Source organism: Protomyctophum bolini (genome assembly GCF_963924005.1).
Source record: "Protomyctophum bolini genome assembly, chromosome: 20".
NCBI classification, from domain to species: domain Eukaryota; kingdom Metazoa; phylum Chordata; class Actinopteri; order Myctophiformes; family Myctophidae; genus Protomyctophum; species Protomyctophum bolini.
In genome coordinates, this window is record NC_137881.1 from 28,567,468 (window position 1) to 28,584,967 (window position 17,500).

Consider the following 17,500-nt stretch of genomic DNA (forward strand, 5'->3'; position numbering starts at 1 on the left):
AGGAAGCTCAGTGTGTGTGTGTGTGTGTGTGTGTGTGTGTGTGTGTGTGTGTGTGTGTGTGTGTGTGTGTGTGTGTGTGTGTGTGTGTGTGTGTGTGTGTGTGTGTGTGTGTGGTATTACTCTATACTTCTGAGGGGTAAATGACCCCACTCATACAGTGGGGTCGGAGGAAGTAAAATGATTGTTTTATGGGTAAAAAATTAACTTTAATTTTTTTAGAGTTAATTTAACCATTAGGAAACCGTTTAGCCTGTTGTTATACGGTTAGGTTTAGGTGTTAGGCTTAGAGTTTTCCCTATTTTTAAACTTTAGTGCGGCAATGTCGCAAGCAGCATCTACAAAAAGCTTGTAACTTGAAGATCGACTATTTTTGATGCTCTGTACCCTATGTCCTCCCGAGGTTAGCATTATGAACCAGTGCGTGTGCGTGCGTGCGTGCATGTGTGTGGGTGTGTGTGTGTGTGTGCGCGTATGTGTGTGTGTGTGCAGGGTTGAAGAGGACAACATTCTCAAGTTCACATCTCATCTGATACACAGGTTCCAGTGGAAGGATCGCACACATCAACACTTGCACAGAATGTAAACACGTAGTATATACAAAAAGAAACACACACTCTCTCTCTCTCACACACACACACACACACACACACAGTCACACACACACACACACACTCCATGTGTCTTTTCCCATATCTCTCGCTCACACACACACACACACACACACACACAAACACACACACGGAAAGACTGTGTAACATCCTCTTCCGGAGTGTCAGTAGCCTGTAGCCTGATTTTGACTTCATCTTTATCTGCGTCGCAGGAAAACCAGATCTACAAGCCCACAACGCATTGTTGTGAGCTTGTAGAGCTACCTTTTGTCTGACCTTGTTGATTCTTGCTGCAGACATGGTGCTGCTAATTAAAACAGTCAAATGTATTAAAAAAAACTATACAATGCCTTGTACTTGTATTTCTCATTAGTCATTAGTCACACTGCTGTTGTATCCTACGGACTCGCCTGCCTGTGAGGAGCCCCCACCGGGAGGACTTAGACTAGGACAACACATACAACCAAACAAACAATATGCATACAAAAATACAAACATGGGGAGATTTCTGCCTCTCTACTCACTCACTTACTGATCACTATATCACTATACAGTACCTCAAACAGGTGCATGCACTTCAACACAATCAACAGGTGAACAAAGTCCATAAATGTAACAGATTTGACACAACTGAATTTAAATCAAATCAGGTCTTATGGTAGAAACACGAGTAATCCAGTTAAACCAGTTCAGGATGTAGACTATAGGGGCTATATCTTGCACCACCCCTTAACACCTAAACTTACTTGCCATGTTTTACTATTTTGAAAAACATTTAAAAAAAATAGTTCAACTATAGCCGATCTGCAAGCTCACGACGTGTCGATGTAGCTGGGCTAGTTGAACTATTGTTAAAATGTTTTCAAGAATAGTGAAATTTGGCAAATGAGTTTAGGGATAAAGGGTATAAGGCGCGCCCAAGACAGGGCCCTAGGCCTAGAGCTTTCATCCTACTTTCAACACTCCCTGGCTGACAGGAGCCATGGAGACCTCCGCCTGCACGATTACTACATTATACTTCATTAAAATATCTGAGTACTGGTTCATTTGCTATATCTCAGATGCTATCTGGGTGGTTCGAATGGGACATTGTGTCCGCAGTGATCAAACAGAGGCATTATGCCGTTGTATGGTCCATGAGTTCACATACACGCCGTTCCACAGACAGGACATACAAACAGAGTATAGTGATGCACCGAATAGTCGGCCGCAGGAAATATTCGGCAGAAAATATTCGGCAGAAAATGGCTAAAAATGCATTTTCGGAATAGGCAGAAAATATATCACCGAACAGTGTATGCAATTAATGCATTCAAAAGAGCTGAATAAATGTTTTATGGACCCATAATAGTGATTATTATTTAAGTTTAGTTTTGCCATAACCATTTATTTTGCCATAAATCAGGTAGCTTTAAAGGTACGGCCATGACAGCAATGGTAGGAAAAAATATATATATAATAATAATCATATTCGGATATTTGGTATTCGGCCAACTGTTTCCTATATTCGGTTTTCGGACAACTGTTTCCTATATTCGGTAGAATTTCCCTTTCAGTGCATCCCTAAAACAGAGGCATGGTCTCACATAGATGCTGTTTCTACAAACATACAAACAGAGGGACAGTAGACTACTGGAGCCAGACCAAAACACTGCATCTGCTAAACTGATCAGAACAATATTAGAATCTTTGGACTACATGCGTCTACATTTTTTATAGTATAGTAAGTATAATTACTATACTATCAAAATGATTAGAATATTTTTTAGCTCGAGACTATAGGGGTTTTAACAGTTAATCGCCGGTAAGAAATTATTCAATTAAAACGTAACGGTTAACAATTAATGACGCAGACAATTCTGCCGGTTCCGTCATTGGGCGGTTTTCTGTGAATGTAATGCAGTCTGCTCGCGGGGCCGAGGAACGCACATGTTAAAAAAAAGTCTCCCCCCACCTTGGTATAGCCACAGAAACTCCTCTGCTTTTGCATGTGATGTGACAGACAAGACGGTGCACTTTTAATTCCATTCTATTCCTCATACAAACCTCATACTATGACTACTACTATGAATTCATCGATAATTCCCATCCCTACTCGAGAGCCAAAGGCGGAATTTGACGTTTCCCCCGCGGGACACCAGTGAAAATAACAGATTTACAAGCTCGCAATGCAACATGTTGTGATAAAAAAAAATCACACCCGCGTAAACTGAGTGGTGCAACTCCCCTCTCTCCCATCCCCCCTCCTCTCCTCTCTCTCATTAGCAGGCAACAGTGCAGCACTAATACTATCTCTCTCTCTCTCTGTTTCTGGCACAACAGCGCCCCTACTGGTACGGTAGTCATAGTCATACTGGTGCTCATGAACCAACACACATATACATAGGAACACACATAGGTGAACACGGACATTGCTGTTCCTTGGAGTGGTTGCACCACTGTTACAAAATGCTGTGATACACGATTCCTCTGCCTGCAGGAGGAAGAACCGTTTAGAAAAAAATCGTCTTCCCCCGTAATTCTGTCCAGGCAATAAATTGAGGGGCGTATGGATGGATGGCGGAGGCCTGGAACACAGCTGGGTTACAGACAACACATACGTTTCTGTTGTGTGTGCAATGTCACGTTTTGTGTGTCCACTCAACTAAATTGCTGGCACATGTGTTTGAATGGGCCCTTATGTACGTACGTGCGTACGTACGACCCTGACACACTGTCACATGTGCGAATGTCGTCCGTGCTTTTGTATCTGTATACCAGTTTCCCAAGACATTCAGGCAGACAATGGTAGCACGTTGGCATTGGGTAAACCAGGACATACCAGTGGTTCTAAAACCCATTACATTTCGAGGACCGCCACACCAGGACTCTGAGAGTGTACAAATGGAACCAAATGGACCGTAAGGGTCCATTTGTACACTACAGTTTACATGTAATCAAGGGGGTCATCAATATGTCCGTATACACTGACAAATGTGTCCAAATGGCAAATTTATGATTTTCTATTTTTTTACACACGCCATTATAAAATGTTCTCATTTTGATAAGATCGAGAATGTCAGGTCTCCAGGTTTTCTACATAAATATCGTCTGACGTTTAGGTGTTCATCATAATGTTTAGCGAATTGATAATCACACCTTAGTGCTAGCATTTATGTATATCCACTGATGAAGGTGGGACAGATGCATTATGATGGGCAAAGAAGTAAACGGATCTTTTCACTTGCTTTTCATAAATGTTGGCTGTTGTTGCGGCGTCCAAAAATTCTAAATTCACACAAATGTCACTTCCACGTCTTTTTACCTGCCAAACCGATAGCTTAGAACTTGAACAGAACCTAGCTGCCAATGACAGCTGGCTACCCGCCAGCGTGGCGTTTCAAGTAGAACAGACCAACGATTTAGCAGGGTTTTAGTTGTGCATGCGTGGCGTTATGATTCTCCCCCCCCGGTATAAACACACACACACACACACACACACACAGCTAATGCAAAAGTTCCACTTTTGACAGCAACCGTACGTTAGCGTCACAAAACTGCAGAGGTGCTGCAACTCTGAAGACCTTTCTGTTCGCCACTGGCTTCTACCGAGGTGGTTAAAAAATAATAATTTACTGCATTTATTGTTCTCTTACTTTAATTAAAATTCTATTCCAATGCCGTTTTCTCATTTGTTTTTCTCAATGTCTCAATGCTTAATGTTTGCACTTGAATTGCCTTGTTGTTGAAAAATGCTATACACAAGTAAACTTGCCTCGGTCTCACGTCAGTGCAGAGTATATTTCACAAACATAACATGTGCATATATGGAGAGATTATACTTTAAACTACATTTGAGACTAATAAACTATTAACCCATTCTGACCGGGAACCCGTTTTGGTGTCAGCATCATGTTATGCTTTAGCTATTGAAAAATAGCAGATCTACAAGCTCATAGCGCGCCACCGAGTGGCGCGCTATGAGCTTGTAGGTCTGCTATTTTTAAGAACGACTGACATTTTTTAGAATCTGATCTCAGGTCAGAATGGGTTCATCAGACCAGTGTGTGTCCAGTGGAAACCTCGTATGAATCTGATCTCAGGTCAGAATGGGTTAAACAAAAGACCTGTCCCAAAAACAATCCCTGCCCGGGTCTTAGCTATATGGTGAATTCTGACTTTGAGACCATCAGAGGGTACTATATGCCAGTGGTTCCTAAACTGTTTCATGTCAAGGACCCCCAAATTAATTAGCCCACGGAACCCCATTTGAAATGACTTGCCAGGGACCCCCCCCATAAGAGAAGGTTTTTACGGCTCTAGCAGTGATTCTCAACCCGTTTAATTTCAAGTACCCCCAAGCATTTCTATCTCTGAGACCCCCATTTAAATATTATAAAATCAATGTTAATTGAACTCTGAGAGATGTATACAAATGGGTCCATTTTGGTTTCATTCGTACACTTTCAGAGTTATACAGACCCATGCGGGTCCATTTGGTTGGCCGGCTGGGCCATGGCTCAGTGATCCAGGCACCTTGGCTAGTCTGGCAGTGTGCCGCGGGTTCGACTCCCGATCCCGACGGCCTTTACTGCATGTCTTCCCCTCATCTCTCTCCCCATTTCCTGTCAATATATATATATATATAAATATAAAATAAAGGCAAAAGCCACAAAAAGAAAACATCAATTTGGTTCCAAAGTCCAAACTATCATTTAGCTAGGGACCCCCTAGAACTCCCTCAAGGACCCCTATCACTATCACTATGTTATGCTTTAGCTATTGAAAAATAGCAGATCTACAAGCTCATAGCGCGCCACCGAGTGGCGCGCTACAAGCTTGTAGGTCTGCTATTTTTTTTAAATCGACATAGAAACATAGCTTTTTCAGAAAACTGTCAGGATCAGGATGTAGAAGACATTTTTTAGAATCTGACCTCAGGTCAGAATGGGTTAAGAAGAACCACTGACTGTACTATGGTTTCCAGCATGCGGCTGGCAGCAGGACAGTGTTATCAATGTGACGTCTGCCATTATGCGATGACCACATTATACACATACAGTTAAAGTGTCCGTCCTGACTTTGACTTTGCAGGTGTCCTCTCTCACAGCCTGGTCTCTCCTCCCGTCTCACAGACGTATGTGTCTGTGTGCGGCACACAACCACAGCGAAGGAAATTAATAATAAGGAATGCCACATGAGAACATGAGCCCGTCGACAGTGTGCGTGCGAGCACGTGTGTGTGTGTGTGTGTGTGTGTGTGTGTGTGTGTGTGTGTGTGTGTGACTGTGTGTGTGTGTGTGTGTGTGTGGCGTGCACGTGTGCGCGTGTGCGTGCATCAGAGCTGATAAGAACCCGATTCCCACTCAAACACAAACCAGATGTAGAGGCAGGAGAGTGACAGAGAGAGACAGACAGCGAGAGAGAGAGAGAGAGTTTACAATGGAGAGAGATTGTAGTAAAGAAAGAGACAAAACAGAGAGAGAGGTAAGATGGAGATAGTGTGTAAGAGATAATCGAGTGTTTTGTGTAAAAGAAACGGGGAGAGAGAGGGATGAAAGAAAGGTGCAAGAAAAGAAGGAGAAATAAGAAACGTTAAAAGGATCCCTGGCTATATTGTGGCTAACAGGACAAATATGCCTTAAAACATTATAATTGCCTTCTGTAACTAAAATAAAAACACCTTAAATATTTTATTTCTTTCATAAATAGATCCTCTTCTAATCAAAAGTTGATGGTTGATGATGCCATATGTCCATTTGTGGTCCAGCCCTCTATGGAATATATATGGAATGTAATAAAAAGTATTATTACAATATTGCTTTGACGCTCATATTATCTTTAATAAGGAAGTATTTAGTTGTTTTGTTAGCATATGCATACATTCCATAGGGCTAAACATATGATCATATAGCATCAACAACAAGTTCCTATACTTCCTATTGACTGAAAGATTCTTTATTTATGAAAGAAATAAAATATTTAAGGTGTATATTTTATTTATTTATTTTAGGGCAAGTATAACGTTTTACTTTTAAGGAATATTTGTCTTATTACTGAGGATGCTAAACGCACACCAGCCTTAGTAGTGGTGCCGGTCCACGGTAAAACAATCTAAATGTGAAGTGTTGAAAAGAGAAACCTCATGGCCCGCACGCGCTCGTAGGAGCCGTGGCCAAAGTGCCGACACAGATGCAGGTATGAAGAAGGCAGTTGCATCTGCCGCAACGTTGGTTTTTATTCTCTGCGTCCTATTCCAATAGAGTATCGGCACTTTGGCTACAAGTGTGTGTAGCCACCTTTGTCTTTTCCAAGACTCCCCTATCATATTTGTCTTATTAAATAGCCAAGGATCCTTTTAATAACAACAGCGGAAAACAGCAGAAGGGAAGATTACATGAAGGGAGAGAGTAACAGTGTGTGTTGTGTGTGTGTGTGTGTGTGTGTGTGTGTGTCTGGAGAAACTCACCCACGTTGTTGACCTGGGTGACACATGTATGCATGTGCGTGAGTGTGGACTCGTGTGTCTGCGTGCACGCTTCAACACAAAGCTTGGAACACATCGTCCTCATCCTCATGTGAATGTGTGAGAGTGTGTGTGTGTGTGTGTGTGTGTGTGTGTGTGTGTGTGTGTGTGTGTGTGTGTGTGTGTGTGTGTGTGTGTGTGTGTGTGTGGGCAGTGGAGTTGTGCTGCACACTGCCGGCATGTAGGCAGCAAATAATCAATAGTGAGATGAGACAAACATCCTGTTCCTTCCGCATGCCTGTACATACCGTCTCCTTTTCAGATAGAGTATGTTGGCATTATGTGTGCAACAGTTAATAGATTTAAAAACATATATCGATAATCAATTAGTATGAAAGAGCTATATGAGCTTGCTTGTAGATTTTTTTATTTTTGCCCAACACCGCTGAAGTATAAAATATGAATTACAGTAAAGTGATTAAATCAGACTAACCAATGTAGTCGATTCGCTTGTAATAAAGGACAACACAACAAAAAGTGCTTCTCGATTGCTCAATTCATCGAAAAAGTTAGAAGTCAAGTTAGAAGTATTCAATAGTTGCAGCCCTAGCTGGCATTACACTGAACAATGACATCAGCTTCAGTATACAACACAGCATGGAGGATGCTTACAAACAGTGTCAACACAGACCTGCAGCCATCCATAACCTAAACACCACAGATTCTTCTCATGTACTGTACTGTAACATTACGTAACCTGTTCGTTCCGTCTGTCTGTCTGTCAGTCTATACAGTAGTATCTCTATCTATCTACTCGCACATGCGCGTCCATCCAGAGCTAATCTCGCAAACCGCTGAACCGATCAGCGCCACAATTTGTCTATGCACACACTGTCTCTGCCAGTATAGGCCAACTTTTTAGTTTCACACGTGTTTCACATTTTCCGACGTGTTTAACTGCAATTTCACAATGAAACCATGCCCAAATTTGGAGAGCTATACTGATGTCATCAATATGACATCATCAATATGCCTGGAATAAATCATACCAGCTGGGTGCCTGCCGGCCTGCCTGCCTGCCTGCGTGCGTCTTCATTGCCATTGTGCATACAGTGCAATGCATCGCCGCAGATGGAAATCATGCAGAGCGGAAATAAACAGTTGCCATTTCTGCTACTTTTGGAAAATGTATGAACATCTTTCAACATGGAAACTATGATGACAATTTATTGTGCAAAAATGTGCGATTATTCAAATTATAATAATTGTGACGGGCCAAATCTTCCTGAGAACTGTTGGCATCATCACCTGACACACCCTGAGCCTCCATATTTGGGAGCCACGGGGCATTTTTTTGCTATAGGTCCCTTATTGTTTCAACAGTCACCAATAAACAAAACTCTCTCAACACATAATATACTTGTTGTACGTCAATAGTGGAAATAGACGAAGTATGACTATGAGCTTACAATGATATGCAATGCAATGTATGTTGACATTGTAGATCTGCGCTTCTCAGGTAAAGTTTGCCAAATGTTCACCATTTCTGCTGAATGCTTATTCATTTTTGCCTAACTTTCATCAATTGATGCTGAATGCTCGCCTATTGCACACAGCAGCACCTTCAATCACCTCACGCATTTGGATAATTTTGATTATTCTTGTTTTGGTGTTTTTTCCCCCCTTGTTCTATGAATGTTCTCTATTATTATTATTCATGCCGCTACAATGTCTGAGGAACAAGTTTTTAAACTTATGTAACCGTGCACAAGATGTAACAACAAAAGAACACATTGGACCTATTATGGCATGCCCAGAACAGGGATGTTATAGGGTTCATGATGTGGTTAAAATGAACTCATTGAGCCACAGCAAAACTCATTGATATTCCCTCCCCAACCCGTGTGATTGTGTGTCACCTTCATCACACTGACCCACAAAAGCACTCGCAATCGCACATGCTAAAGTTAACCCATTCTGACCTGAGATCAGATTCATACGAGGTTTCCACTAGGACACACACTGGTCTGATGAACCCATTCTGACCCGAGATCAGATTCTAAAAATGTCAGTCGTTCTTCGATTTTTCAAAAATAGCAGACCTACAAGCTCGTAGCGCGCCACTCGGTGGCGCGCTATGAGCTTGTAGATCTGCTATTTTTCAATAGGTAAAGCATGACATGATGCCAACACCAAAATGGGTGCCCGTTCAGAATGGGTTAAACAACCTCATGGCCGACCCACTAAGCACTGAGTCATACGCAAAGCATCCAGTCTGGGGTGTGCAGCCACTATAGTCCTTGACTCTGTCTGCGTTGCTTGTGACCCTGTGCAATTAAGTGTGGCTGTAAATCTTGGCTGTGTTGTGCTTTTAATTCCGTACAATTACGTGGGTCTTACACTACATGTTATGGAAAATAACTACCTGCTCGAGGACAAATAAACTAAGTATCTATCTATGTATGTCTGCCTATATCTAATTACTACCTACCTAAATGGTAAATGGTGCATTAATTTATCCAAAGAGCTTTATTCACCCATTCGTGCAGCACAGATGGCGGTGGCAACCATGCAAGGCAACAAACCCGTTGTAGCTGCTCATCTGGAGCAGGTAGTGACGAGCAGGTGGTAGGGCTAAAAGTGTCTTGCTCAAGGACACTAATCCAGGGGTATAGCCGGGGATCAAATCTAAGAACCTTCTGATTCCCAAGAGGCCACTCTACCTCCTGAGCCACTGCCACCTACCTACGTGTCTGCCTGTCTGTCTATAAATCTACCTACCTATCTCCATCCATCCACCCTACATCTCTTGTACCAATCCCTACATCTTCAAACAAAGAGTGCACACCATCAAATGCTGTGTAATCCTGAGTTTTACTAGTCCATTTGAACACTTTCAGAAACCAGCATTTTGCTGTGTGTGTGGTGCGCATGCATAGATTATTCCAGGCTTCCAGAATTCTAGCCTACTAAGTGTAAACGGCATCACCAACACTGACATGACACAGCAGCATGTCTTGTGTATTATTTTGCTTAATGCTTCGAAATACTTTTCCGACAGACGGTGTGGTGCCAGGGTGACACATTGCCAGCGTATTTTCACGGTTGCACGGTTCAGGTTCGGGAGGATATTCCGAGGCATAAACAAACAAGGCCTTTACATCTCTCACCTGCTACTAGAGCAGCGTTTGTAAAAAAAGAAATGTCATGGTATTTTTCACCCCATTTCACCCCAGACCTGCTGAGGCCCATTCTACAAAAAACAGTTTTGTAGAATAGTTTTTTAGGGACTATTGATTTATTATATATTTAATATATGCCTGTATGCTGGCTGCTGACGTGTCTGAATGTAAATGGCCTGGCAGGCTGGCAAGGGAAGTAAATGAATAGTCTGATTAATTTGTCGAATGAGTTTAGTATTAAGAAGCAGGGGCATACAGCAAGGTCAAGCAGCTATGAAGTCGACCTAGAAAGAAAGCAAGACGACAAGCTAAGGTTGTATGAACGCAAGCAAGGAGAATTGTTTCTTTATACGACATCAGTATTCTGGCTATAAGGCAGTGAGTCAGTGACTATAATGGCCTTGGCGTCTATAGCCAGACAGTGGGCCTTCCATTCTCTCAGTCGATGAGACTGGGAACACACAGTTCCATAGTTCATAGTGTATAGCTCTGGTCAGGGCGGTGCTCACTCAGTCGCCAAGCGTGGAGGAGCGCCACACTTCATAGACGGGCAGATAACCGTCCATACTCAAGTGCTGAGAACACATCTTTTTTGGTCAGGCGAAAGGAATGTCAGTCATCATAATAACAATGTGTATAGGCCCCATGTATCCTTGTAGGATCTGTATTTAAGCTGCCCCCCAACATCCAAGTCGGTGTCAAGACTCCCGTGGCCTCCCCGAGCCAATCTTTTGAATTGAATTAATCTTCTAAAATGCATATTAGTATCAACTCTTCATTCCCGTCACAGAGGAAATGTTCACTTTCCGCAACAACTGTGAATGCTTTCGAGATTTTCAAGTGTGCCCTGAATCCGGAGAAGGATGAGAATGACCGTACGAGATCTTCACATGATTTAAAACGGCTTCTGCAAATGGACAATTTGCTTCACACTCTCCTTTCTGTCCTCCTCCATATATCATGGTGAGCTCATGAGTTCTGCTTATGCAACCTGCCAACACTGATGTCCCCCGAGGAGACATGCTCAACAAAGAGGCCAACGTTACCAATTGTTTGTTCATTGCATCGATGTGCTATGCTATTATTGACTGCTATTGAATACTGTGCAGGAACATAGTTGCATTGTAGTCTTCTTTTTGTGAGTGATCGCCACTGGGTTGCTTGGGCTTCAGTTTAACTTACAAATGGATGGTGGTTTTACTGTGTACAAGCCAGAATTAGAATAGGAAGAATCTATTGAGAAATGTATTTCATTGTTCAGTGTGTCATGCACACTTCTATTCTTGTCAGCGTTTGAATTGAATATGTCTACGTAGACGCCACAGAGAATGACTGATCGAAGTCGTCTCGTAGGAGGAAGGCCACGAGTTCGATCCCCCAGGGCCCAATAACGTCTATACAGTGTGCCATTTGTCTTACAGAAGGGTCCTTGGGACACTAAATCACTTTGCTTGTGCGTTCATCCTCCCGTATACGGAACAATAACAACGCTGATGCCTTTAAAAAAATGCAAATGGAAGCAATTCCTTGAGTAGATAAATAAGACGGCTTGTTTACAGCTCTGCATGTGTCTGCCATGTGGAGAACAACCTTGGACAACAAACCAACTCACAACTGGAAACTTTAGTTTACAGCATCTCTGCAAAGTGCAAACTCAACTCACAACAATACAGTAGGCTACTATGTCTGTCGATATTCGCTAACTTAGGAGCAAGAAGTGCACACACACCATGTTCTCTTCTTAATACTACGGTTTTGTTTAGTTTTGTGTTATTTAGTTTTGATATGCTATTGCCAGGGCAGCAGTCTGCGGAGCATATTGTCCCACCAACATTTCACAGCACGCATATAGTTGCATACAGTAGAACAGATAACATATTGACACAATAAGTGTCAAGTGACTAGTGACAAATAAACCCTCCTGGATCTTGGGAGAGTCATGCACACACAAAGTAGGTGTGCAGAGCAGACTAAAGTGACATCCTCTCTCAACTCAAAAGGAACGCATGACATCCTGAAGTGCACAGCACAGCGAGTTTTACATTCCACTGTTTCCACACCCACCCGTCGCACACACACACACACACACACACACACACACACACACACTAGTCTCGTTGCCTCTCCAGCTGACAATAATAAACTCTCATCTATACTTGGCTGTAGCTTGTTTTTACTTCGCGCGCACAAAACTGAACTCGAACCAAGCTAAATCGCATGCTTCTCACGGCGGAGAAGAGGCGTTGGTGAAACAACAACAAACACAAACAATGATGACAATTCAAAAAACGCGTTGGCGTTTTTTTTCCCCCCTTGTGAAAGACACAAAAATGTGGACCCTTTTGCACAGAGTTACAAATGAATGGGGGGGTTGACTGTGTGTACAATTAAACAGACAGTATAAACGGGCTAAACGCCCCATGCTGTGTCGACACTCGACAGCGGGAATTAAAGAATTTAAAAAAAAAAGCCACCAAACGTATACATTTAAATTATGACACTATTAGTAGTACTTACTTCGAGGCGGAGGCGGCTTGGAGACCAGCGCGGCGACGTGCCGCTGCAGACCCAGCACCTTGCCGTGGAGCGCTCCGGAGCGGCGGCACAGGTCGGCCAGGTCCCCCTCCAGCTCCTCCAGGATGGAGACCCCCTGGCGGGACAGGTCGGACAGCTGGCGCAGCAGCGACACCATGGCGAAGCCGCACACGTCGGCCAGGTCGCCGAACAACACCACCGCCGGTGGTGGTTGTTGTTGTTGTTCGGCCACGGCCACCACCGCCGTTGTTGGGTCCGAACCGCCGCCACCAGCGAGCAGCCTCCTCCTGTTGCCTTGTTTGCACACATCTTTTGGAAGTATCGTCCGCTTGCAAAACGGCATTTCTTGTAACGTACGCGCGTGTATTGATTAAAATAAATTCCCATCTGTGTGTGTGTGTCACGTCCAAAGAAATCCTCCAAAGTTATAATCCTTGATTCGTTCCCCGAAAAGCGCCCATGCATGGGCGAGGAGGGGTCCGTCCTCCTTTTTTTATTATTGTGGTGATTCCATTTCCCCCCGCAATAAATCCACACAGCGAGGTAAAGTCTGGTGTTTATGGAGAGACTTCATGTGTGCGTCGTTGCGCAGCCGTCATTTTGGCGATTCATAATCATAATGGGAGTATTTTTTTTGCAAGGAGAGGAGAGGGGGGGGGGGGGGAGAGAGAGAGAGAGAGGAGGAAGCTATGAATATGAACTAGTCCTACTTTTGACAGACTGCGTTTGAGAGGCAAAACTACTACGAGAGAGAGAGAGAGAGAGAGGGGAGGGGGGGGGGGGGGGGGCATGGAGAGAGAGAGAGGGAGAGAGAGAGAGGGAGAGATTCAGGTTGGGATATACCCTGGCGGGCCTGGCCCATTTAATCCATTCAGAAGAGAGAGCTCGACATACGGGATATTCAGAATAAACAGGTGAAATTGAGAGTGATTATGAAACCAATCAACGAGGAGACATAATTGGAACTAGAACATGAGATGATAAGTTCAGTTTGTGGCGTTCTGTCTCTCTCGCGAGTCCGACTCCTAGCCTACTACATTTGTAACAGACCTGAAGTGAACATGCATTTTCTGTTTAGCCTTGATTGATTGATTGATTGATTGACAGTATGCAGAATAGGTACATTTCAAACGAAAGCACAACTCAATACAAAAACTTACTATGGACGACACCATGAATCATTACACTTGTTTCAATGGGTCCACCATTTTCAATTCATCAGAACATTTAGAGACGTACAAATAAACATATACAGTGAGGGAAAGGAGGTGGGGGCCAGATACTTTATTTACAGGGGCCAGTTTCAAATTGCAGCCTCTGTGTGCCCTTTGAGAGCGGTTTTTCACATACATGTCTTAATGGCTGTTGGTAGGTCGTTCCACATTTTGGTGGCATAGGAGCAAAATTAATTTAGTCCCTTGTTTGTGCGGAATCTGTGTTGCACATGGTTTGTTGAACTCCCTCTGGTGTTGTGGGTGTGAACTTCGTTGACATTAAGTAAGTATTTAGACAGGTACACAATGTCACATGTGTGCACACATTTCACACACACACACGCACCGCACGCACGCATGCCAATGCCCCTGTCTTCAGGAGATGTGACCTTTCGGAGCTTCAAAGAATAGGATTAACCAACCAGAATCCCATGTCAGGTCTCATTTAATTGGACACAGCTAGTCTCTCAACAACATACTTTCAGGGGTGACTTTATTCTCACATAGCTTGTACTTTTTAGCCTCATGGCCCCCAAGAGGTCATATAAATAAATAAACCGTCCATTTCTAAAGCTTCAAACTATAGAATAGTTCCCAGGGTCCTTTGTCAGTATTTAAATACATTCCACTTCTCCACTGACCATACACATATATTGGGGACCTAACTGGGATGAGTATTGCAGATCAACACACAGACACAAAGAACAAAATGCCAAACAAACTACACACTATAAGAAAACGTTCCAAACTGAAGGAACATAGCACAGAAGCTTTCCAAAATGCTATTAGGCAAAAACAAGTCCAATGACAACTGGACCAGTTCCTAGAAAAACCTTCTAAAAAAAAAACAGTGAAAGTGTAAACAGAAGGCCTCAATAATATATTTGAACTTACAGCCTCACTAGCAAACCTAAAAGCATCAAACAGGAAAGCCAAAAACGTATAAGATAATGACTGCAAGAATCTAAGGAAACTATCGAACCAAAAACACAGAGACCAGAACACACGTCTCCAATATGGGGAAACGCTGTAACAATACAAGAATACAGTAAGAGAAAAAAAGAGATCAACGTGTTAAAAGCCAACTGTAAGATATCAAGGATTCCATACAAACAAACAGCTTCTGGGAAAACTGGAACAGACTTAATAAACTAAAACAGGACGAACTACCCATCCAAAATGGAGACATATGGGTGAACCATTTTTCTAGCCTATTTGGCCTAATAGAGAAAAACAAAGGGCAAAAACAAATGAAAGATAAACTGCAAAACCTAGAGTCAGCCATAAAAGACTATCAGAATCCACTAGATTCCCAAATCACAAGACAAAATAAAAACACTTATAACCAAGAAGGCCTGTGGGGCAGTTCGGTATTCTAAATGAAATGATAAAATGCACCGCTGTCTCCAACCAAGGAAGGACTACAGCAGCAACTTGATCTCCTACACAAATTCTCCCAGACATGGGCCCTGGCCCCTGACAGTGAAGTAAGAAGCCTTGCCGAGCCATGAGGCCCATAGGGGCAGGAGCCTATCTCCTGTTTCTGTAGCGTGAGGCAGCTTGATGTACAAGTACACCCCCTGGACATGACTCTAGTATATCGCAGGGACTTACCCCCAATCCAACCCTTGATGCTGAGTGTCAAGCAGGGAGGCACTGGGTCGCATTTTTAGAGTCTTTGGTATGACCCGGCCGGGGATTGAACCCCGACCTCCCAGTCTCAGGGCGGACACTCTAACCACAAGGGCACTGAGCTGGTGACAGTGAACTAAGACTAAAATCATGATATTTCAAAAAAGATCCAGCCGCCAAAACCATCAATCTTTCCTAAATACAATCCCATTAGAACAAACAAAAAACTATACCTACCTAAACATCAGCAGCACAGCGAACTACAACCAAGCTGTAAAGGACCTGAGAGACAAGGCAAGATCGAAGGACATTCTATGCCATCAAAAGAAACATCAAAATAGACATCGCAAAAATACTGGACTTTGTGATAGAACCAATTTCCCTCTGTGGTTGTGAGATCTGGGGACCATTAACAAACCATGACCTTGAATAAAATGGGATAAACACCAAACCGAGACCCTATACACACAGAATTCTGTAAATCCATCCTCCGGACCCAGCGAAAAACACCAAATAATGCATGCAGGGCAGAATTACGACGATACCCACTCATAACATCTAAATAAAAAAGAGAGCACTTAAATTCTAAAACCACCTAAAAGAAAGTGACCCAGATGCACTCCATAACAAGGCACTCTCACACAGCGAAACTCTAGAGGTGCCCCTCGGTCAGCTATAGCCCTGAAACTCTGTGCACAAACACAAACGGAGCCACGAGATAGAAAACCCATTGGACTAAACCAAATTATAAAACAGCAAAAGGAAAACTTTCTGACACATTGTAAAGAAGAAGCAACACAAAAGCAGAGTAAACTAGAATGCTATCTGGCCCTAAACAGAGAATACACCGAGAAAGGCCGTCATAGGCAGACCTGTATCCCGAGAGAAGACAGACTATGCACCCACTGCACACAAAATTAAGTGGAAACCGAGCTACACTTCCTAACCATCTGTCCATTGTACGAAGACGTCAGAGACACATACTTCCCACATATTACAATCGATTTTGAAAACATGACTAATGACAAAAAACTCCCATATCTGCTGGGCGAAGTACAACAATGTGCAAAGTTGCAAACACAGCAGCAAGATTTGTGAGCTGCTGTGATAGAAGGATATCAAATGTAACACAACCACCCTAAAGTCTAATCATTGTGTGTATACCTGCATCGAGTGATCTTGGTACATTAAGATTTATGAAGATTCATTAACAATCTGACTTTCAAATGAAATACAATTTAGTTTTTGATTGTATTGTTGTATTGTGCTTTTAGCTTTGGCAATGTAATCAATGTTTTCTCATGCCAATAAAGCCCTTTGAATTGAATTGAATTGTATGGCAGGCAGGGCTAATTGCTAGCCAGACTGTTCTGGCCACAGGTTTCATACTCCAACTGCAGCCTCTGACATGACCTGTCAGAGGTGATTACTTTACTGCCAGTTCAAAGAAGTTGTCTTTACACCCCCCCTATATATAGGGAGGTGCACATGGCACCTCCATATATACATACATATATATATATATATATTCACCCCACTGGCCATATCCCTATACTGACATAGATTATATAAAGCTTCAAACGCTGGGATTAAGTGATTCCAGGATCTGTTGTCAAGTCCGATATGGCTTTCTCAGACTAAAGGCTTTGTGGCTGGTACTGCCGATCCGAGAAGGGAGAAGTCTGTCTGTGGAGACATATTTTGGTTAACCAGGGCTTCAGTGTGGAAACGGCTTCTTCCAGCCACAGTGTGACAAGCACGTGGCCAAAGAGAAACAATAGACGGAGTCAAATTGAATATGTCAGTGGATCTCTTTTAAGAAATCAAAGTGGCGGCTCCCCTCAGTATCATGCTGACCTCCTGCATTAGGATTCAGACTTTAAA

General features: G+C 42.9%; 2 protein-coding genes across 2 annotated transcripts in view; both read right to left on the reverse strand.

The window, feature by feature from the left end:
- Positions 1-13,148, reverse strand: part of nhsl2 (NHS-like 2) — a 190,586-nt gene extending 177,438 nt beyond the window's left edge. The window contains exon 1 of the mRNA XM_080792318.1: positions 12,753-13,148. Coding sequence (XP_080648444.1) covers positions 12,753-13,113 — 361 coding nt within the window. The 5' untranslated portion in view covers positions 13,114-13,148. The remainder of the gene's footprint in view (positions 1-12,752) is intronic.
- Positions 1-17,500, reverse strand: part of phka1a (phosphorylase kinase, alpha 1a (muscle)) — a 292,774-nt gene that overhangs the window by 137,224 nt on the left and 138,050 nt on the right. The window lies entirely within an intron of this gene.